Genomic DNA, 20,062 nt, shown 5'->3' with positions numbered 1-20,062 from the left:
TTGCAACATGTAAAACTGACCATGTATTAGTATCATGAGTATATATTAATACATATAAATAAGAAAAAGTCAAGGAAAAGAAATGGGGGAATCACTTGAATGTCCTCATTAAAAAAAAACTATATAGCAGTGCCTGGGTGGCTTACTGTTAAGCGTTTGCCTTCAGCTTAGGTCACGGTCCTGGGGCCCTGGGATTGAGCCCTGTATTGGGCTCCCTGCTCAGTAGGGAGCTTACTTCTCCCTCTCCTTACGCCCCATCCCCTCCTCATGCTCTCTCTCTCAAATAAATAAAAAAAAAATTTTTAATTTTAAAAAAGTAAAATTTTAAAAAATTTAAAAAATGTGTAGGCAAATAAGCATTTGAAATTATGCTTAGCCTCATTAGTAATCAGGGGAATATGAATTTTTTGAGATTATTTCATTTTATTCTCTAAAGATTTTATTTATTTGGCAGAGAGAGAGAGTAAGCAAGCACAAGCAGGGGGAGCAGTAGGCAGAGGCTGAAGGAGGCTCCCTGCTGAGCAGGGAGCCCAACCTATGGCTCAATCCCAGGACCTTGAGATCATGACCTGAACGGAATTGACACTTAACAAACTGAGCCACCCAGATGTCTCGGTTGAGTTAACTGTAGACTTACAAAAGAATTAGAAAAATTATGTAGAAAGTTCTCACAAACCCTTCATCCAGTTTCCCATTATGTTAAGGTTACCTAACCATAGAACAATTTTCTGAACTAGGAAATTAACCTTGACACAATATTAACTAAACTACAAAATTTATTCAGGTTTTGTCAGTTTTTCCCCTAATATCCATTTTCATTTCCAGAATCAAATCCAGAATCCCACCCTGCATTTAGCCGTTATGTCTCCTTACTCTCTTCCATTCTATGAAAGTTTCTTATCTTTCATGACCTGGATACTTTAGAACATTGATCAGTTATTTTGTAAACATCGTTCTACTTGTTTTTATCGGATGTTTTCCTTGAAACATTGTTTAGATTATGTACCCTTCTCACTGCATCATACCAGGGGGCATAAAATGTTGAAATGTATTATTAGTGATGTTTACCTTAATCAGTCAGTTAAAGTGGAGTCGGCCAGGATTATTCATAGTAAAATTTTAATTTTTCCTTTATAATTACTAAATGTTTTTTTGTGGGGGAGCGGGAGAAGATGCTTTGGGACTATACTTAATTTTTCCTCTCAAAATTGAAGTCTATTCAGAAGCTCAGAATGTGGCCTTTTTGGGAATAGGGTCTTTGCAGATATAATCAAATTAAGATAAAGTCATAATGAATTACAGTAAACACTAATCCAATGACTGGTATTCTTCAAAGAGGGGAATTTGGACACAGACACAAACATACAGGGAGAATACCACAGAAAGACTGAAGCAGAAATTGCCGTACTATATCTAGAAGCCAAGGAATGCCAAGGATTGGCAGAAACTGAAGGAACCAACCTTGTTAACACCTTAATTTCAGACTTTTAGCCATCAGAACTGTGAGAATAAATTTCTATTGTTTTAAGCCATCCATTTGTATTAATCTATTATGGTAACTCTAGGAAACTAACAAGGACTAGGAAAATACCTTTTTCTGCTAAACTTTGGTTCACTGATTTTGACATACATTGATAGATCTTGCTAAATCTCTTTTTGGCTCATAGATGTGCAGGTTTTCCTCACAGAATCATTCTTGGGTCATCAAGAATACTGGTAATGCAGAATTTCATAAGAGTGTGTCGTTGTTGTCTAGGATTTTATTCCAAGCTGCTAAAAGCCTTGTGGTCAGCGGAATTCTAAGATGGCTGCCAAGAATACCACCACCTGTGTACATGCTGTGTATAATCACCTGCCCTTGAGCATGGGCTGAACCTGTGGATATTATAAGATAGTCATATCTCCTTTGTGGAGAAGAGATTACTGCAGTTGTAATTAAGCTCTCTAATTAGTTGGGCTAATCAAGCTGAAGATTCTTTTGGTTAGGCCTGGTGAGCTTTTATTTTTTTATTTTCAAGATTTTTATTTATTTATTCTTAGAGGAGTGAGAGGGTGTGAGGGGAGGGACAGAAGGGGAGGGACCTTCAAACAGCCCGAGCTGAGCGTGGAACCCAACACAGGGTTCAATCTCAGGACCCTGAGATCATGACCTGACCCAAAATTGAGTCAGTTGCTTAATGGACTGAGCCACCCAGGCACTCCTCAGGTGAGCATTTATAAGTGGAATCTATAAAGGGAGTCAGAACTTCTATTGGCCTTGAAGTCCTAGGAGTTGTACACCTGCACAGAAAGGAATTTTGCCAACAACCATGTGAACTTGGGAGAGGGCCCAGAGCCTCAAATGAGATGCTAGCCTATGCTGACAGCTTGATTTCAGCCTTGTGAGATCATTAGATGGGAACCTTGTTAAACCCTGCATGGAATTCTAACCTACAGAATCGTAAGAGAATAAATGAGCATTGCTTTAAAGTAGTAAATTTGCGGTCATCTGTTATATGGCTATAATAGAGAATTAATACAGCCATACTCCAAGTTCTTGTGCTGGCACTCTCCTGATCCTACAGAAAGGTTCACATGAATGCAAAGTTCATAAACAACAGCTAAACCCCTATTCCCTTTTTGAATAGTGCTTAAAAAAAGTTTTTAAAAGATTTTATTTACTTATTTGACAGAGATTGAGAGGAAAGAGTACAAGCAAGGGGAGCAGCAGAGGGAAAAAGAGAAGCAGGCTCCCTGCTGAGCAAGGAGCCTGATGTGGGGCTCCATTCCAGACCCTGGGATCATGACTTGAGTCAAAGGCAGACACTTAACCAACTGAGCCACCCAGGCACCCCTTAAAATGGTTTCTTGATCAGAATACCAAGAACTTACCTTTGGCCAGTCCATGCCATCAGGAACATGGCTAATTTTGTTTATGCTTAGAATCAACTACACTACAAACCCCTACATGTATTAGACCTATCCCAATTTTAGAGATGTTAAAATAGGAAATAAAAATGAATCTTAGGATCAATAACATACAGAAGACCACTTCCATCAATTTTTTGTGTATTTTTAGGAGGCTAGATCAAATTTTGAGTGAATTGTAGTTCATTCAGAAGCTCTGAAGGTTCTGCCTCTTTAGGATTCTTTGTAACAAAAGAAAAAACATGATCTGCTTTCCATCATATTAGCAGATAATAGTCCTTAATTCCCTCTGAAGGTTGCTGAGACAATTGCAAGTGAAACAACTGAAAAATGTGCAATATGACCGCTTATTGTGAAATATATTTAAGCTAAATGAGGTAGATGGAGAATTAGAAATAAGGAAGTCAGATACTAGGATTTAAAAATGCATAACTACACTATTATATATGTATTTTCACAATCTATTACATAGTTACACAATGAAATATTGTACATCAGTGCAAATAAATGACAGCTATGTACAAAAGGATCTTAGAAACAATGTTGAGTGAGAAAAGCCAGATCTCCATAGTCTTTGTAAAATATACCATTGTTGTGAAGCTCAAAAAGGAACAAAACTAAAAAATGGCACTTTAGGGATACATACGTATTTTAGGTCGTTTCCCATGTGAGAGAACTATCAAGAAGAGGGAGTAGTGGGGTGGGGAGAGACAGGAGAGGAGCTCAAATAGATAAATGCAAATTGTGGGTAATGTTCTAATTCTGAGGTAACAAGTGATTATGTTTGAAAATCTATTGCATGTTACACATCCTTTTATGTGTCAAACATTAAAATGTAAGTACAACACTATGTATACAGTGTTGCAAAATTTGTATTTGCATGTTTTTTTTTTTGTTTATTTGTTTTTAAGTAGTCTCCCCACCCAGTCTGGAACCAAACACAGGGATTAACTCATAACCCTGAAATCAAGACAGGAGCTGAGATCAAGAGTTGGGCACTTAACTGAGCCACCCAGGTGCCCCTGGCATGGTTATTTTTAAAACTGCTTATTTTATCAATTAGCATTCTTAATTATAGGCAATTCAGGTTAACTTTAACAAAAAGTGATTTTACTGAAACGCTAATAAGCAATCTTCAGGATCACTAAGACAGCCAGAAAAACTAGAATTAGAGGCTACAGAGCCTCTAATCACTTCAGATAATTGCTTCAGTGAAGATCCCACTGTGTGGCAGGGACACGGCAGCTTACACCCCTGACTTTGCTGACACTGGTTACTGTTATTCAAGCCACTTTTGCAGCTCCTCTGGGGAACTGCATATGGTAACCAGTGTTGTAGGCCTTTACTCAAATTCTATAGTTTCCTGCTTTTTTGCCTAACTTTAGAGTTTTAAGACAGATGCATCTTCCTTAGCTGCAAAAGAGACTGGGAAAACCTTTATCTGACACTTTCAAATTTCTTAGGAGGGAGGAAGGCTTTGCCTCATTAGGTGAGGGATTCCCTAAAAGGATAGGAATAAGGATACTGGGCAGCCAAAAAAGAAATGACAGTTTTCTGCCATTCCAGCTCATTCTCTTGGCTACCTAACACCAACACCTTCAGCTAATGTTTTCACTTGTTAAAACTATTCAATGTAAAAGGACTTGTCAGACATCGTTAATTGCTTTCTCAATACTCTTTCCTCCTAGATAGTAGAATACTGATTTTATTTGAGGCAACTATGTACCCAGTCCTTGCAGACAGAAGTAACCATTTAAAGAGGCAGGCAAGTGAGACAGGTAAATCTGTCTGGAATTTCTGGGAAAGATTTGCGTTTCTTCATAAAAGAGGATACACACATTGACATAGGCCATTTCTCTCTTTCTTTCTGCCTTCAATATGGCCAAGACACCTGGCACAGCACCAACCTCTTGCAACCACAAGAACATGAAAGATGAAAAGCCATACATGCTAAGGAAGCAGATTTCAAAGACAGAACTGCACTTTTCCATACATAGGTAAGACCACTGATGAAACATTGTGTCAGTTGCACGCATACAAGCTTTCAGCTACCTCATTCTAGAAAAGAGATGACAAATATGGCTCATTATGACTCCATTTATTGAATTCCTATTTCCTAATATATGGGCTGTGGTGTTTCCTTTGCACTATTACTAAAAGTAGTTTTTACTAATCAAGAACCACTTGAATTCCCACCAGTATTTGGCATTTAACTTAGTGGTTAAGAATCTTAACTTAGTGGTTAAATTATGTTTTACAGTCTCTGCGGGTTGGAATCTTTAGATATGTAGCATAACCTCCTTGTGCCTGAGTATGTGTAAAACGAGGTACAGTTGAAATGGAGATTATATGATAACTAGAAAGCACCAAGCTTTCTCCTCCGTGTCCTGTACACCCTCATATTAGATGTATCACTGCACTGTAATTATAGGTCTTTTCTACCGAATTTTTCTTCTGAAAGTGTCAAGGTTTTTCCCCTACCTTTTTTCCATTCATAACTCCAAATGAAGTGTCTGGTACATAGTAGACTAGATTTTCAAAATAGTATCCTTAGAAGTTATCAGGGACAATTATTAAAGCACAAATTTCTGGATCCCATTCCCAGATTTCTGTTCCAGTAGTCAGCCAACCATTTTGAGGAACACCGAAATACGGTATTATTAAGGTAAAAATGGGTACTACTTAAGCATTTTTCAAGGTACTTCCAAACTCTGTTTTAACTTTATATGATTTCTAATTGTATAATTTTGGATTTTTAATCATGAAGAAATCTCTAAAACCATTTTAGAAACAGCTATTTGTAGAGTTATACTGCCGACTACATTATGCTAATTACAAAATACTTATGAAAAGCCCTGTTTATTTAACAGGTTGCTATATATGTAAAAAAGAAACCTTTGTATTTCCTAATAATTAGACTCATTACTGAGTAAAATTTAACTATTATTCTTAAAATATTTTTATTAGAAATGCTGTATTTGTATTAATACCAGCCAAAATATACATTTTGTAGGGCACTGAGAGCTCTTTCACTCAAACTTCAAGCTTTTGATTTGGCAGGGGGAAAAGTTAACATAGATTTATCCTGATATCCAAGATGTAAACAACTTTAAAGGAACATAAGGCAGATAAAGAGACACCATCTCATACTTTAATGGGCCATTTGATGACTTTATCATTTTTACTGAAAATTGGCCATGGCAGCTGATATATCACGTAGGGGTACCTGCTTCCTGAGTGGAACCATGGGACACAAAGTGGCACTTAGGGCATATACTTCAAGCCAAATGACTGGACTAAAGTTTTACTTCCTGTTGGGAAATAAGATTAAAATGCCTACATTGAGGGTGAAAGTATTTTTCAAATTCTATGAAGGACTTTGAATAGAAATTTGAGTTTCTAAATGACATACACCCTATCATTAAAGACCACAATAGGCCAAGTTAGTGGGGTCAGATGCTTTTAGGGTATCTTCGTGATGTTTTATTGTTTTAACTGGAGTTAAGTCTTTATGGAAGTACAAAAGAAATTTTACATCACGCAAAGTACTAACAAAAAACTCTTAAATACTGTGTCTCCTGTCAGTATGGTGCTCAGTGCTACTGGAAAATATGGACAGGTTTGGGATTCATTATTTCAATTATTTTTGGGCAAACCCGAGTTGATAGTGTAACATGAAGCAATTTGTAAATTTGGCATGTAACTAAACTGAGATAGGCGAGTGAGTTGATGAATAAGTCTGGCTGACCGCTCAGCAGTTGAATCTCAACACTGCTTTGTTGTCCTCACAGCACAACAAATGTAGTAACTCTCATTGAGTGATAAAATTTTGCTTCCTCATGATAAATGGATACTAGTAATGAAAGACATCTAAGTGAGTGATGGTTTTTAACTATGAAACAAAAGTTATATATAAATTAAATAGAATGTAGTACCTAAAAACTACAATGTGAGAAGACCCATTTTATGCTCTTCAACTGAGTAAACCATCCAAGTTGAAGATTACCTAGGAGGACAATATTGAAAAGTTGACTATTAATATCTAACAGAATAAATAACAGCTCCTTCAGCATCTGAACGAAGAGTACATGTGTATGTCACACAAAGGACAAATTTCCCAGGGTTCTTTGAACAATATGATGACTCTCCAGTTACCTATTTTCAAGTATGCTTCTTGGGAACTAGCAGTAGGTTCTCTCAAATTAAGAGTAAAGACACCAGGTCATAAAGTGCCAACTCTTAGCACCAGAGAGACTTAAAACTTCATAGGAGGTGAATGACATCACAAATCAGACAATCTGCCAATCTAGTTGTGTGGAATTGTATTACTTTTCACAAATGGGGAAAAAAAATCTAGATTTGGGCCAAATAATTTAAAAAGCTAATCTCTTAAAATTTTTTTAGAAGTGTAATTTATAATCCTATATAAAATAAAGATTGCTGGCTTATAATAAAAGGCTCCAAGTCTGACAGATGTGAAGAAACAAAAAGGAACCGATAATAAATTGAGGTCCCAGAACTGAAAAGTAAAAGTACGTCTCTTAGAGAAAGGAATGGTGAAACTCAGTGTGTATTTCACGAACACACCCAAAAACCATTTTGTGGACAGCCAATTTGACTGCGAATTCTAAACTGCCACCTGATACCTTTAATAAACATTAAATCAAGTCTGAGGCAAGACACTAAATGGACAATACTCAAATAGAAAGATAATTTCCTTCCTTGATAAACAATCTCCAGCTGTCATTCAGAAGTTGAGTTATTTGATGGCTTGGGAAGCAGTGTCCACTGAGTTTTCCTTCCTGACCTGAAGAGACTCACTGCTGATGGACAATAATTCTCGAAGTTCTTTATTTTCAAGCTGGAAAAAAAAAAAGGTTTGTTTATATCAAGTATTTTGACTGTCAAACTACATCAGAATACACTGTTTTAGACCAGGAACAGAAAGTGTTTTAATTTTAAACGTTTTATGGAAAGAAAGTAATTGAGAATTTCCTAAAACACTAATTATTCATCATTTAACATACATTTCCTGAGTAATTGAATATGCCCTGTGCCTTTTAAATTCCTAAAAATATCTTGACTCTGCTCAGTCTTCTCTCCTGGATGTTTTGGAGAAAGGAAAGAAAGGGGAAAGAAACTACTCACTGGGGAGATCAGGTACCACTGGGTGTCTTACATATGTAAGATGTACATATGTACACCTCAGAACAACCCATAGGGCAGGTACCATTGCTCACATCCATGTTCTCTTTAAGATGAGGACACTGTGGCCCACAAAAGTCCAAAAACTTGTCCAAACTCAGACAACTTGGATGTGGTATTCCTGGGGTTTCAATCTGATGCTTGTGTCCTTTCCACTTAAAATATTTAATAAAATTTGTCCCATATTTCCTCAGGGCTGTTTCTATATCTGAGTAAATCAGGGATAGTGCAGATAAAGTCATCCTATCATTTTAACTAACTCTTAATTCCTATTTGAGACCTTTGTCACTCCCTTTGATTTCCAGGTAGGGCAACATGCACTTTTCATCTTTATTCTCTCTGTAGGAAATTCTGATAAACCACAGCATCTTCACGTTTCACCAAGAGTCTGGGCCCATGGTCATTAAATCACCTACCATATAAAGTGCTTTCCTTAGTACTGTGCATCTCCCCTAGCATGTATGAAGCATTTCATATCATTTCAGTCTTATTCCTTTCACAATACTCAGGGATATCCTATCTTTTTTCCTCTGGTATTTCTCAAAGGGTCCATGATAGTACCTGGTAATTAAGCAACATTCAAACCACCTATTTTAATGTGTTTTCTTAATAATTTTATGAGCATACTAATACCCCCATGCTTTTTTTTTTTTTTTTGTAAAATACTGCTATGATAATGAAAAAAATTACATGAAAATAACTTTTAAAAAATCAAGACCATAAGGTTTATAAAATAAGTGGCAGGCCTTGTTCCCCAAAGGTAACCACTTTTAATATTTTTATCTCTTTCTTTTGGTACTTCTATGATTCATAGAGGAATGATCAATAATTATTAATATGGCTGTATTGCTATTTTTTGATCATCAATTTCGACTTCCTTTTACGACAGGAGGGATTTATTTTTAATTTTTAAAAATTTTTTTGTATTTTAATTTTTTGAAGATTAATTTGTCAGACAGGGGGAGAGAGTGAGCGTGCACAAGCAGGGGGAGCACTAGGTTCCCTGCTGAGCAAGGAGCCCGACGCAGTACCTGCTCCCAGGACCCTGGGATCATGATCTGAACTGGAGGCAGACGCTTAACTGAACCACCCAGGCGTTCCCTGGAGGGATTTTAGCTCACATGTAATTTGTTTCTTCCACTGTCTCTACCCTCTTAATATGACAATTATTTCAATTTCTAGCCAAGACATAGTAGGCATTTTCATTGTTTGCTGCTGATTATATTTATGTTCCTGAAAAGGTTATGGAGAAGGAGTTGTTTTCTTTTAAGATTTATTTTCTTTTAAGATTTTATTTTTTAGAAAAAGAGAGAATGGGGAGCAGCAGGGGCAGAGGAAGAGGGAGAGGATCTCAAGCAGAAAGAAGTTGAGTGAGCCCAACACGGGGATCATTTCACAACCCTGGGATCATGACCTGAGCTGAACTCAAGAGTCAGACACTCAAGCAACTGAGACACCTGGATACTCCTGGAAGAAGTTTTCATTTTAAATCATGAACACAAAGAAAACATCAATACACTGCCTAGGATAGTGATGGCCTACCTTCCAGACTCTGAGAAAACGTCCTAAGTATTGCGAACCTATAATAGCAACAATCTTACCTCTAATTGGGCCAGTTTTTCCTGAATCTTACAAAATTGGTCATCATCCATCTGAACTGCTTTCCTCATCACTTCTCCCATTTCACAGATTCTGTCAATCTGACTCTCAATTTCCTGTGAAGATATTAAGAAAAAAAAAGTGAAAAAGTTATTTTTTCTGCAGATATGAAGTTCATGAGGATACATGCATTACAATGTTAGAAGTTCATTTAATCTATGCTATAGAAGTTATGTAGAAGTTTCACTATAATCTGAGTCCTTAGAGGCAAAGCCATAACAAAGTTATCTTGTGGTATTCACACTTTGTTTTAAAGACTGATTCTAGTCTAACCACCTACTGAATAGTTTAATTGGCAGGAAGCCTACCACATCCCAAGGTACCTTACTTTATCCTTGGTTATATCTCTTCCCAACTTTCTCATGTGAGCTAAACTGTATCTTTTAAGTTCTTTTCTCCACATTACGGAAAATAGTTTATTTTTCTCTTCCAGATGAGAGCTATTTATTTATTTATTTACTTTGAGAGCTAGTCACATATTTAAAATATTCCTGCTCACCAAGACTTTTGTTAAGTCCACAAAATGCCTTCAAAGGAGTCTAAGATGAAACTTATCTTTCATAAATTCCATAGAACAAATAGTGAGGTGCCAATCTATCAACCCTGGTTTCAATGATATAATATATATGAATGTACAATGATACCTATTGAACACTCTACAAACATAAGCACAATTATTGGGTCTCCCAAATTACAACGTAAGCAACCGAAGTACAGAAACTATGCCATGTATTTTTAAAAATATAATTTAAATATTATTTAATATTTAATATTTTTATTATTTATTATTTCATATATTATATACATTATATTTTATATTATGTATTTTATATATTATTTTATTATTTTAATATTTTGTTGTTTAAATATTAAATATAATTTCTCTCTAACAACATAGTGTGATGCTATGTAGTTTACTTTAATAAAGGTTTACTGACCGCCTGCTATGTGCCAGGTACTGTGCTAGGGATAAGAGAAGAATCCATGCTCCTTAATCAAGGAGCTTATAGTTTAGTGGAAGTACAGTTGTAACCAACCAAGTATTTACTGAGCACCATCAGCACTACCTTGCCTTATGTTTGCATAAGCATCCATTCATCTTGTGAGAAGAGATCTTGGGGCAGACAGGAGTAAGGAACCTTAGTCCCACTAAAAGAAAAAAGCTTCTGAGCTGCCCATTACTCCCTTCTTTCTATTCATATCCTTCCAAAGCTGCTGCAAAATCAACAGTGAATGTGATAAACAAGCTTACTTTCCTTCAAAAACAAGCAATTTAAAACAATTCAAGATTTTAATCCCATTCATTCAGAAGTTATTCATCAAAGTTTCTTACTGCAGAGTGAGACTGGTGAGCTTTCAGGACTGGTTCAGCATCCACAGCCTTTTTGGCAACCATTAATTGTAACATCTGTTTCCGGTACTTGCTCATGATGAGTTCCAAAGCATCCTGGTGTTCCTCCAAGGAAACCCATAGCTCTATCAAAAAAATAAAATCACTTGGCAGTGACGTCTGAGAGAGAGCTCCCAAAGCCAAAACTCTTAACAGTTGGAATTTTATGACACTCCATGAGATAGTGTGAATGCAAAGTTATACTCAGTGTTTAAGTCCACAAAACTCAACGGTTAAGGTCTATGATAAAAATAACTTTCCAGGCAGAGGCAGCACAGTCTGGTAGAAACAACATGGGATGTACAATAAGAAGACATGGGTTTCAGTTCAGTTCAGTGAGTTACAAGCTTACTACTATTCTTACGAAAATCATTACCCTCTCTGAGCCTATTTCTTAACTGCACTGTCATATTAAGTACCTAAGACTTATCTACGTCAAAATGAAGACATAAGAATATAATGGGATGATATATGTGAAAGTTCTCTGTCAAGTGATATACAAATAACTTCATACTGCTATCATTAATAATGTACTCATCAAGCCTAAGAATATACACCCTGAAGCTAAAATTCAGTTCTTCCACCTTGCACAAAAACATTAAAAAAAAAAAATCTCTTCAATCTTAACGTCAGTGTGTATTTCATTTAATATTTATTTTTTTTTTTTTAAAAGATTTTATTTATTTATTTGAGAGAGATTTATTGAGAGAGATCACAAGCAGGCAGAGAGGCAGGCAGAGAGAGAGGAAGAAGCAGGATCCCTGCTGAGCAGAGAGCCTGATACGGGGCTCGATCCCAGGACTCCGAGTTCATGACCTGAGCCGAAGGCAGCAGCTTAACCCGCTGAGCCACCCAGGCGCCCCATTCATTTAATATTTAAACATAAAAAGTTCAAGCCCTTGAGTATATTAACACTTTTATTGTGCAAATATCCATAAGGGGATACATAAATAAGCCATGCAATAATTCAACTCTACTAAGCACCCCTTTGAAAAGCGGCCTACAGATACAAAATCAGTCAGATGAGCTTAAAATGGGTAACGTAACACTTTATTGTTAGGGATCATCACAGAATAACGCTTTTAAAAGTCCTAATCTTAAGATACATACAGGATGAATAGTTAGGCAAAAACTTTTGAAATATTACTGGATATGAGAAAATCGTACTACGCAAAAAGGCCTGACTAACCTCTGTTTTCCTGCTGCAAGTCTCTAATCTGTGTATTCTCTTGGGACAGCAGAATGTGAGGTTTGAATTTGGACATGTCCTTTATATCGGATGCATCTCCCTGATACTGAACAAACAGAGACAGACTAAGCGCGCCATTAACAGGGAAACAGCCGCGGATGCAACCGAAGAAGCAGGAATCGGAGCTCCATGGCAGCATTCTCAACCTCGACCCCGCAAAAAGGTCTCACCGCCACCCTCTGAGACTAGGCATAGACTTAAACCCGAGTTCCCACATTGCTTCGCCCTCCACCCCTCGGGTGCACAGATCCTGCGGGCACGGACCCCTACCCTTTGCCCGACCTGGTCCGGAAGCGCCGTCCCCGCCTCCCGCATAGCGGCCACCCGCCGGTGCAGCGCGGCGGACTGATCCACCAGCGACTCTGCGGCCGCGTCGTGTTCCCGCAGCCGCTCCAGCAGCGTCTTGGCGTCTGTCAGGATCTTCTCGATGGTGCAGCTCATAGTGGCCCAGGACCACAGGCCCAGCCTTGATCACGGACCCGAATCTTCCCTGAACCCGGCCCAGCGTTACAAACGTCACTTCCGGTACGTTCCAAAGGCTCCCCGGCAGCAGCCATACGCGCCTGCGCAGTGGCTGCCCAGGCCGCGGGTGACTTACTTTAAGGAGCGGCCTCCCGGAGCTTCACCTGCGCAGAGCCCCAGGCCTGGCACTTCCCCGCTTTTGGTGTCTGGCTCCCAGTGCCTGGTGGTCAAAATGGTTTGCGGCTGGGCAGACTGAGTTTCTTCCTTCCTTATACGCGTTTTGATTGATGTCGGTTGTTACTCAGTCATAGGCTTTTTAATTTTTTTTTTTTTTTTTTTTTTTGGCGCTTAGTCTCTGACTGATTTCTCTCTGAAATTAATTTTTTAAAAATTGTGGTAAAATACAACAAAATGTACCATCTCAACCGTATTAGAAAGTACACTCCAGTAATATTAATGCATTCCCTTTGTTGTGTAACTATGACCCCATCCATCTCCAGAACTCTTCGTCTTGCAAAATGGAATCTCTGTGCCCATTAAATATTAACTCCTTATCCCACCGCAGCCCTCCCAGCTGCTGGCAACCACTGTTCTACTTTCTGTCTTTAGGAATTTAAATACTTGAGATACTTTATGTACAGTGAATGGAATCAGTGTAATTCATATTTGTTTTGTGACTAGATTATTTCACATAACATGTCCTCCAGTTTTATTCATGCACATCAGAATTTCCTTCCAGTTTAGGGCTGAATTATATCCTATTGTATGTATATGCTATATTTTCTTTGTTCATTCATCCATTATGTACACTTGGGTTGTTTCCACCTTTTGGCTGTTGTGAATAATATTGCCATGAATAGGGTTGTTGCTTATCAGTTTGAGTCCCAGCTTTCAATTCTTTTAGCTATGTACCCAGAAGTGGAATTGCTGGGTCAGGTAGTAATTGTAGCTTAGATTTTTTTGAGGAAGGATCACACTGTTTTTCACAGTGGCTGCACCATTTTACGTTTTAGCAACAGTGCATAAGGGTCTCAATTTCTCCACATCCGTGCTCACACTTGCTGTTTTCTGTTTTGTTGTCATTGCTGTTGTTGATAGCCATTTTAATGGGTGTGAGATGTAGTAACTATTATTTTCTGCTTGCCTATTTTTTCTTTATTAATTCAATTAACAAATTAAAAATAAATTAACCAGAATGGTAATGACTTTTGTATTAGTTGTTTTATTGGTTTATAAGAGTTTACTTTGTCAAGCTTGTATGTTAAACTTTGTTCTTTTTCATTCATTACCTTAGTAAATATTTTTGGAGAGTCTGCTCTGTTTCAGGTACTGTTTAGTGTCTAGAATACAGCAGAGAATAACACAGGGTCTCTGCCCTTAGGGAGTATTCTAGTGGGAAAAGGAGTTTATACTCATAAATAATTGAAGGTAATGAAAGAATTAGGAGGTTGGTAAAAGGGCAAGAGCCTCAGAGCAGTGGTGAGAGGTTAGAGAAGCAGCAGGGAAAGAGCAATGCTTTTTACTTTTGTATTCACAATACAAAATCGCACAATGGAGACATTCAGTAATTGTAAGAGGGATATGCGGAACAAGTTTAACAAAAATAATGAATCAGGACTCCTGACCAAGAGGAAAAAGATTAACACACAGCCACAAATATAAAGAGTTTTCATTCATTCATTCATTCATTCTTTAAAACAAAACAAAACAAAACACTCTCCCTAAGTGATCTCTTTCCCTTATTTGTCCTTGACTTCCTTCAGGGATGATGGTTCTCAAATGCAGCTTTGTAGCCTAATCTCATTCATGAGCCTAGAATATATATTTGGGTTACTTATAGGGTATTTCCAGAGGGACAAGGAGGTCAAAACCTGATCTCATTATTATTTTTTTAAACCTGCTTCTCCCTCTGCTTCAGTAAAGAGTGCATTCATACCCATTTGCCCAAAACAGAATCCTGATATTTGTGCTTTATTCTTCCTAGTTATTCTTCACATTTAATTAGTTATCAAAGCAATATATGTCCTTTATATCTGTAGGACATAGTTCCTTCCATAGTTCCTTCTTTGTATTCTCACTGCTATCATAGGTTAGGCCATCATCCTTTCTCAACCCTATGAAGCAGGGGTCTCCTAACTGGTCTTCTCCCTACCCTCAAGTCGCCTTTTCCTCTAATAGCTCTTCCTCAAGGATACCACAAGGCCTGCTGCCCTTTCAATGGTGGTAGTTATTCTTCTATGCCCCACCCACATTAGGGCTGAGAACTAGACTGGTTGTTCTAATTCCCCAATGACACTGCCAAGTAATTACTCATACCTGCTATGTAAAACCTCCACTTTATTTGGAGTTTGTGTCATCCAGCTGAAAAATCTTCTATTTTTCCTTATTGCTGACTTCTACCTTGAGTATTCTTTATTCCTAGATTTGAGGAACTGACTTACAGTCTTTTTGATTACTTCATGCTTTCCATGGCATTCATGTCTGTATGGACAATTTAGCTAATGGTCTTCCTTGGCCTCCTCATTTCTAGAGACATTGAATTTGTTTTGGTCATCCCTTGATCATTTGGTCATACCCTCGATCATTCACCAAGAATTGTTCATCATCAGAAGTTTTAAGCTTTCATCTAATTGTTTGACTACAACCTTTCTTTCAATCTATCTAGTTCTTGCAACATTTTCTCCCATTACTGTCTCTTTGACTTCATCCAGCTCTTCTATTTTTGAATATGTCCACATTCTCTCTACCTACAGATTATTTCTGTGTCATTTAATTTTCTTTCCCTGACCAGACAGGGTTCTTACAATAGGCAATCTGGACCAGAGTCTCTCTAGTACCCCTAATTTCAATGCACATTTTTTTTAAGATTTTATTTATTTACTTGAGAGAGAGAAAAAGAGAGAGCATGCGCACATCAAGCAGTGGGTGGGGAGTAGCCGAGAGAGAGACAAACCGACTCGGTGCTGAGCTTGGAGCTCAATGAGAGTGGAGGGTTCGATCCCACTACCCTGAGATCATGACCACGGAGTCTAAATCAAGAGTTGGACACTTAACTAACAGTGCCCCCAGGGGCTCTGGTGCACTTTTTAAAAAAGCCAAATGCAAGCAGGAAACTCCAACCCTTGACCAATCCTATGATTCTAGTAGTGGCTAAAAGGAGATATGGAAACAAAGGAGGGTTTTTGTTTCTGTTTTTTGCTTTTATTTTTATGAATGAGTCTTAAGTACATTTGTAGCCTTCATATGGGAAGGATCTAATAAAGGAAAAGTTAAAAGAGAGTAGAAGGACATTTGAAGGAGGAAAAACCAGGAGAAGAAAGGGACATAGTAGCTATTTACTAAGTCTTGCAGAAGTTGCTGCAAAGCAGTCGGAGCCACCACTGCTGCCACACCACCTCAACCCACCATGCCAAGACCTTGGAGAAAACTTCAAGTGGTGCTGCACCTTCGAACAAAGAATAAAAGATGCCAGAAGTACCCAAAAGCAACTCCCACCAAAATCCCAGTACCATATAATGTATCGTATAGAAAGACTAGAAAGTCCTATAGAAAGTCCCAGTATAATAGTACCATACAAGTGTTGGGGGTCGGCGGGGGGTGGGGGTGGGGAAGAACCATACAAAGGTGAGAAGCAGTCTCCTATCCTGAGAGAGGAGATAAAATAGGAGATAAGAAATAAAACTCAGGATAAAGCTGAGTTTCTTGCACCTGATCACGTCAATATGAATGAACTCATCCAAATAATTAGAAGACTCTTACAGTTCAATGTCAATCAAGCCTTCTTCCTGGTAAAGAATGGATACAGCACGGTGAGTGTATCCATGCCAATTTCTGAAGTATGCAAAAGTAAGAAGCATGAAAATGGTTTCCTGTATATGGTGTATGCCTCTCAGGAGACATTTGGAATGAAATCGTTGGTGTTTAAGATTAGAAAAATGTGTCTGTTTTATTTTGCTCCTTTGTCCTCCATAGGGTAAGTTTTGAACTCTCATACCTAATTTTTTCCTGTTGCTGCTAACTAATGGCTTTCTAGGACTTGGTCTTGAAAAACCACAGACCCTCATCATTATGTAAAAGAAATCTCAATAAGATAAGGAAAGATGTTTAGTCTTCTAGAAAGCCAGAAAAGCAGATACTAGTTTGTATCACAAAACTCCTCGTAAATGTTAATTCTAATTATGAGACACCCTGACTTCAGAGATTGTTGCTGTGGCTTTTGAAAATAACCTTTAACATCTAAAAAGTCTGTAATTCTGATTGGCTGCTTTACTTAATAATTTACTGTCCTGGTCTTAATATTTAAACTGACATCCCTATTTCCTAAAAGGTTTAAAAATGCTTTGTAGTAGGTTGAATTGCGTCTCCCCAAAAGATAAGTCCAAGCTTTAACTCCCTCTGCTTATGAATGTAACCTTACTTGGAAAGGGATCTTTGCATTTGTAATCGGAAAAGATCTCAAGATGAGATCATCCTGGATTAGGATGAACCCCCAATCCAAAGACAGTTATCCTTAGAAGTGACAGAAAGGGGGTGCCTGGCTGGTTTAGTTGGTAGAGTGTGCGACTCTTGATCTCAGCTCCAGCCCCACTTTGGGTGTAGAGATTACATTTTTTTTAAAGATTTTATTTATTTCTTTGACAGAGAGAGACACACAGCAGGAGAGGGAATGCAATCAGTGGGAGTGGGAGAGGGAGAAGCAGGCTTCCTGCTGAGCAGGGAGCCGAATGCAGTGCTCGATCTGAGGACCCTGGGATTGTGACCTGAACTGAAGGCAGCCATTTAACCAACTGAGCCACCCAGGCGCCCCTAGAGATTAAAAATAAAATCTTTTTTTAAAACTGTAACAGAAAAGAAAAAGACACACAGAGTCACACAGGGGAGAATGTCATATGAAGGAAGCAGAGATTGGAGTGGTGTGTTTACAAGCCAAGGTTTGCCTACAGCCACCAGAAGTTAGGAGAGAGGCATAGAATGAATTCCCTCAGAGCCTCCAAAGGGTATCTGCACTGTTAACACCTTGATTTCAGACTTCTGGCTTCCACAACTGTGAGAGAATAAATTTCTGTTGTTTTGAGTAAGCCACCCAGTGGTGATTTGTTAGGATAGCCTTAGGAAACTGATACACACACATCGTTTTTGTTGTTGTTTTGTTTTTAATGAAATCAGAACATCATTGGCACTGACCTCTTATCCTTCATGCATGGAAGAATTAAAAACAAAGGAAATTAAAAACAAAGAAACGAAAACTATGACTGGTATCTTTCTTAAGTAAACAAAAAGTCTCTTATTCAAATTAATGAGGGAGTTCAAAAAACAGGCATTTGGGTATTATCAGAATGTCGGGGGACGAGCAAGATGGATGGTCCTCATTGTGAAACCCAGATTACCTCTTATTGGATTAGTCTCTGGTTACTGAAGCTGCTTGTCTGGCAGAGTGGGAGGACTGAGCAATGCAGCCCCAAAGTCCTATTAATAATGGTGGAGTCTGCGTGGGACCAGAGGGTGGGTAACTGTGCTTTTATTTTAATGGAATTGGCTATTTGTTTTTTAAAATATTTCTTTAATGTCATTATCTAATGTGCTCCACCTTTTTCACAAATATGCTGACCAGTTGTGATCAATATGTAAAACTGTATGCAGTGGGTACAAACTTACTTCCATTACACAGATGTGCACAGAAACTCGAGCTTACTTTTCTATAATTTGCCATTTCTTGTGAACTCCTTATCCATCCCTTTAGGCGAAATGGGAAAAAAAGAATAACTCTAGCTTTTAGTTGAGTCTATAAACTTAGTCTAAGTAATTGAACAGTTTCTTTAGGTAAATCAGATTCTTATGTGTGATGCAGTTTTTCAGATTTCCTCCCCCTTTCCCCACTTTGATCCATGATGGAATATGGGCATTTGGGGTGTTGGGACAAAGAGTGTCCCCCCACCCCCAAACCCCAGCCTTGCGGAGGTGTGGTTGGTTGGTCTGGTTCCATCCCTCCACAAGCTTCCTCTATCCTCTCTAGACTCAGGGCCTGGTAGTCCTCCCTGACCACAGTGGGTGGTGGAGAGGGGTTTACAGATCTAACATCTCCTTAAGGCATACCTACCAATAGGTTCATGGCTGAGGCAGTAATCCTTAGAGTCCTGAGTTACAGACCACCTTGGTCCCTCCTGAATTTGCAGTCAAATTCTCTGGTAAGTTTCCTAGCCACATTCTCAGCTACTACTCTTGTTTCCTCGGAGGCCAGTGGGAACTTCTGGGTGAAGTCCATGCTGTAATCACTATTTCTCTTTTTATGTGGCTGCATCAGCAGTGACTGTTGTAGGGGCAGCCAGCAGTCTTCCTCTTTCATTAATGAGATACAGATTAGCAAACTCTTTGTTTAAAAAGAAATCTAGCCAAGTTGGGAGGATGGTTAAATAGGTGATGGTTATTAAGGAGGGTACTTGTGATGAGCACCAGGTGTTCCATGTAAGTGAGGAATCACAAAATTCTACACCTGAAACTGATTTTACACTCTATGTTAACTAACTGGAATTTAAATAAAAACTTGGAAAAAAAAAAAAGAAAACGTGCAGTTAGAAGACTATGTTCTAGAATTCCTTTGTTAGCATTATGAGAGACAGCAGACCTGAGGAGTTCAAATTTTAGAAATTTAGAAAAAATAACAGTGGGGTATGGAATGGAATGGTCTACATCTGCATAGGATTTCAAGTGGGAAACAGGACAAAACTTTCTTTTATTTTGGACTTTAACCCAGGACTGTATGTGTCTGTGTCTTTCCACAGTCCCTCGAGTTTTCCCACAATGCACCCCCTCAGAAAGAGCAAGCTCTCTTTTTCCTCTCAGGACTGGACACTCCCAAAGTATTCTCTTCCTTCTTTTCTGGAACTGTAAAGTGAAAGGAAAGAAAGGCCAGTTGATTGAAGAAGGAGATATTTCTAAATGTGATGTGTATTATAAAGTTATGGAGTTATTTGTCAGCAGAAACGTTGGGTTAAGGGAGCTACGAACTCCTTTTTTTTTTTTTTCTTTAAAGATTTTATTTATTTGACAGACAGAGATCACAAGCAGACAGAGAGGCAGGTAGAGAGAGAGAGAGAGGGAAGCAGACTCCCTGCTGAGCAGCGAGCCAGATGCGGGACTCAGTCCCAAGACCCTGAGATCATGACCTGAGCCAAAGGCAGCGGCTTAACCCA

The 20,062-nt window shown here is 38.3% G+C and overlaps 2 protein-coding genes across 3 annotated transcripts in view; one reads left to right on the top strand and one right to left on the bottom strand.

Moving 5' to 3' along the window:
- Nucleotides 1-3,995: 3,995 nt before the first annotated feature.
- SIKE1 (suppressor of IKBKE 1) lies at nt 3,996-12,935 on the bottom strand. 2 transcript variants are annotated; one of them, XM_032301568.1, is made up of 5 exons: nt 12,681-12,935; nt 12,351-12,456; nt 11,105-11,247; nt 9,714-9,827; nt 3,996-7,768 (listed from the first exon to the last, which is right to left on the bottom strand). In XM_032301568.1, exons 1-5 carry the CDS (start codon nt 12,849-12,851, stop codon nt 7,667-7,669), a joined length of 636 nt encoding a protein of 211 aa, XP_032157459.1. In that variant the 5' UTR covers nt 12,852-12,935; the 3' UTR covers nt 3,996-7,666. The 2 variants fall into 2 exon arrangements, with proteins under 2 accessions (XP_032157459.1, XP_032157460.1); XM_032301569.1 differs by having other exon boundaries at nt 12,693-12,935.
- LOC116566907 (bile acid receptor-like) overlaps nt 12,868-20,062 on the top strand; it is a 57,649-nt gene continuing 50,454 nt past the window's right edge. Inside the window, exon 1 of the mRNA XM_032301564.1 lies at nt 12,868-12,935. The gene's annotated coding sequence lies outside the window, so the exon portion shown is untranslated. The remainder of the gene's footprint in view (nt 12,936-20,062) is intronic.

This window comes from Mustela erminea, chromosome 10 (genome assembly GCF_009829155.1).
Source record: "Mustela erminea isolate mMusErm1 chromosome 10, mMusErm1.Pri, whole genome shotgun sequence".
NCBI classification, from domain to species: Eukaryota; Metazoa; Chordata; class Mammalia; order Carnivora; family Mustelidae; genus Mustela; species Mustela erminea.
This window is presented reverse-complemented; position numbering and strand designations above follow the sequence as displayed.

Excerpts from the sequence above, each read along its gene's own strand:
- SIKE1 (XM_032301568.1), bottom strand. The coding sequence starts at position 12,851 with ATGAGCTGCACCATCGAGAAGATCCTGACAGACGCCAAGACGCTGCTG. Across the intron at positions 11,248-12,350 it reads CTTGCAGCAGGAAAACAGAG|AGCTATGGGTTTCCTTGGAG; the intron begins GTTAGTCAGGCC and ends TTTTTTTGATAG. Across the intron at positions 7,769-9,713 it reads AAAAACTGGCCCAATTAGAG|CTTGAAAATAAAGAACTTCG; the intron begins GTAAGATTGTTG and ends TTTTTTTTCCAG.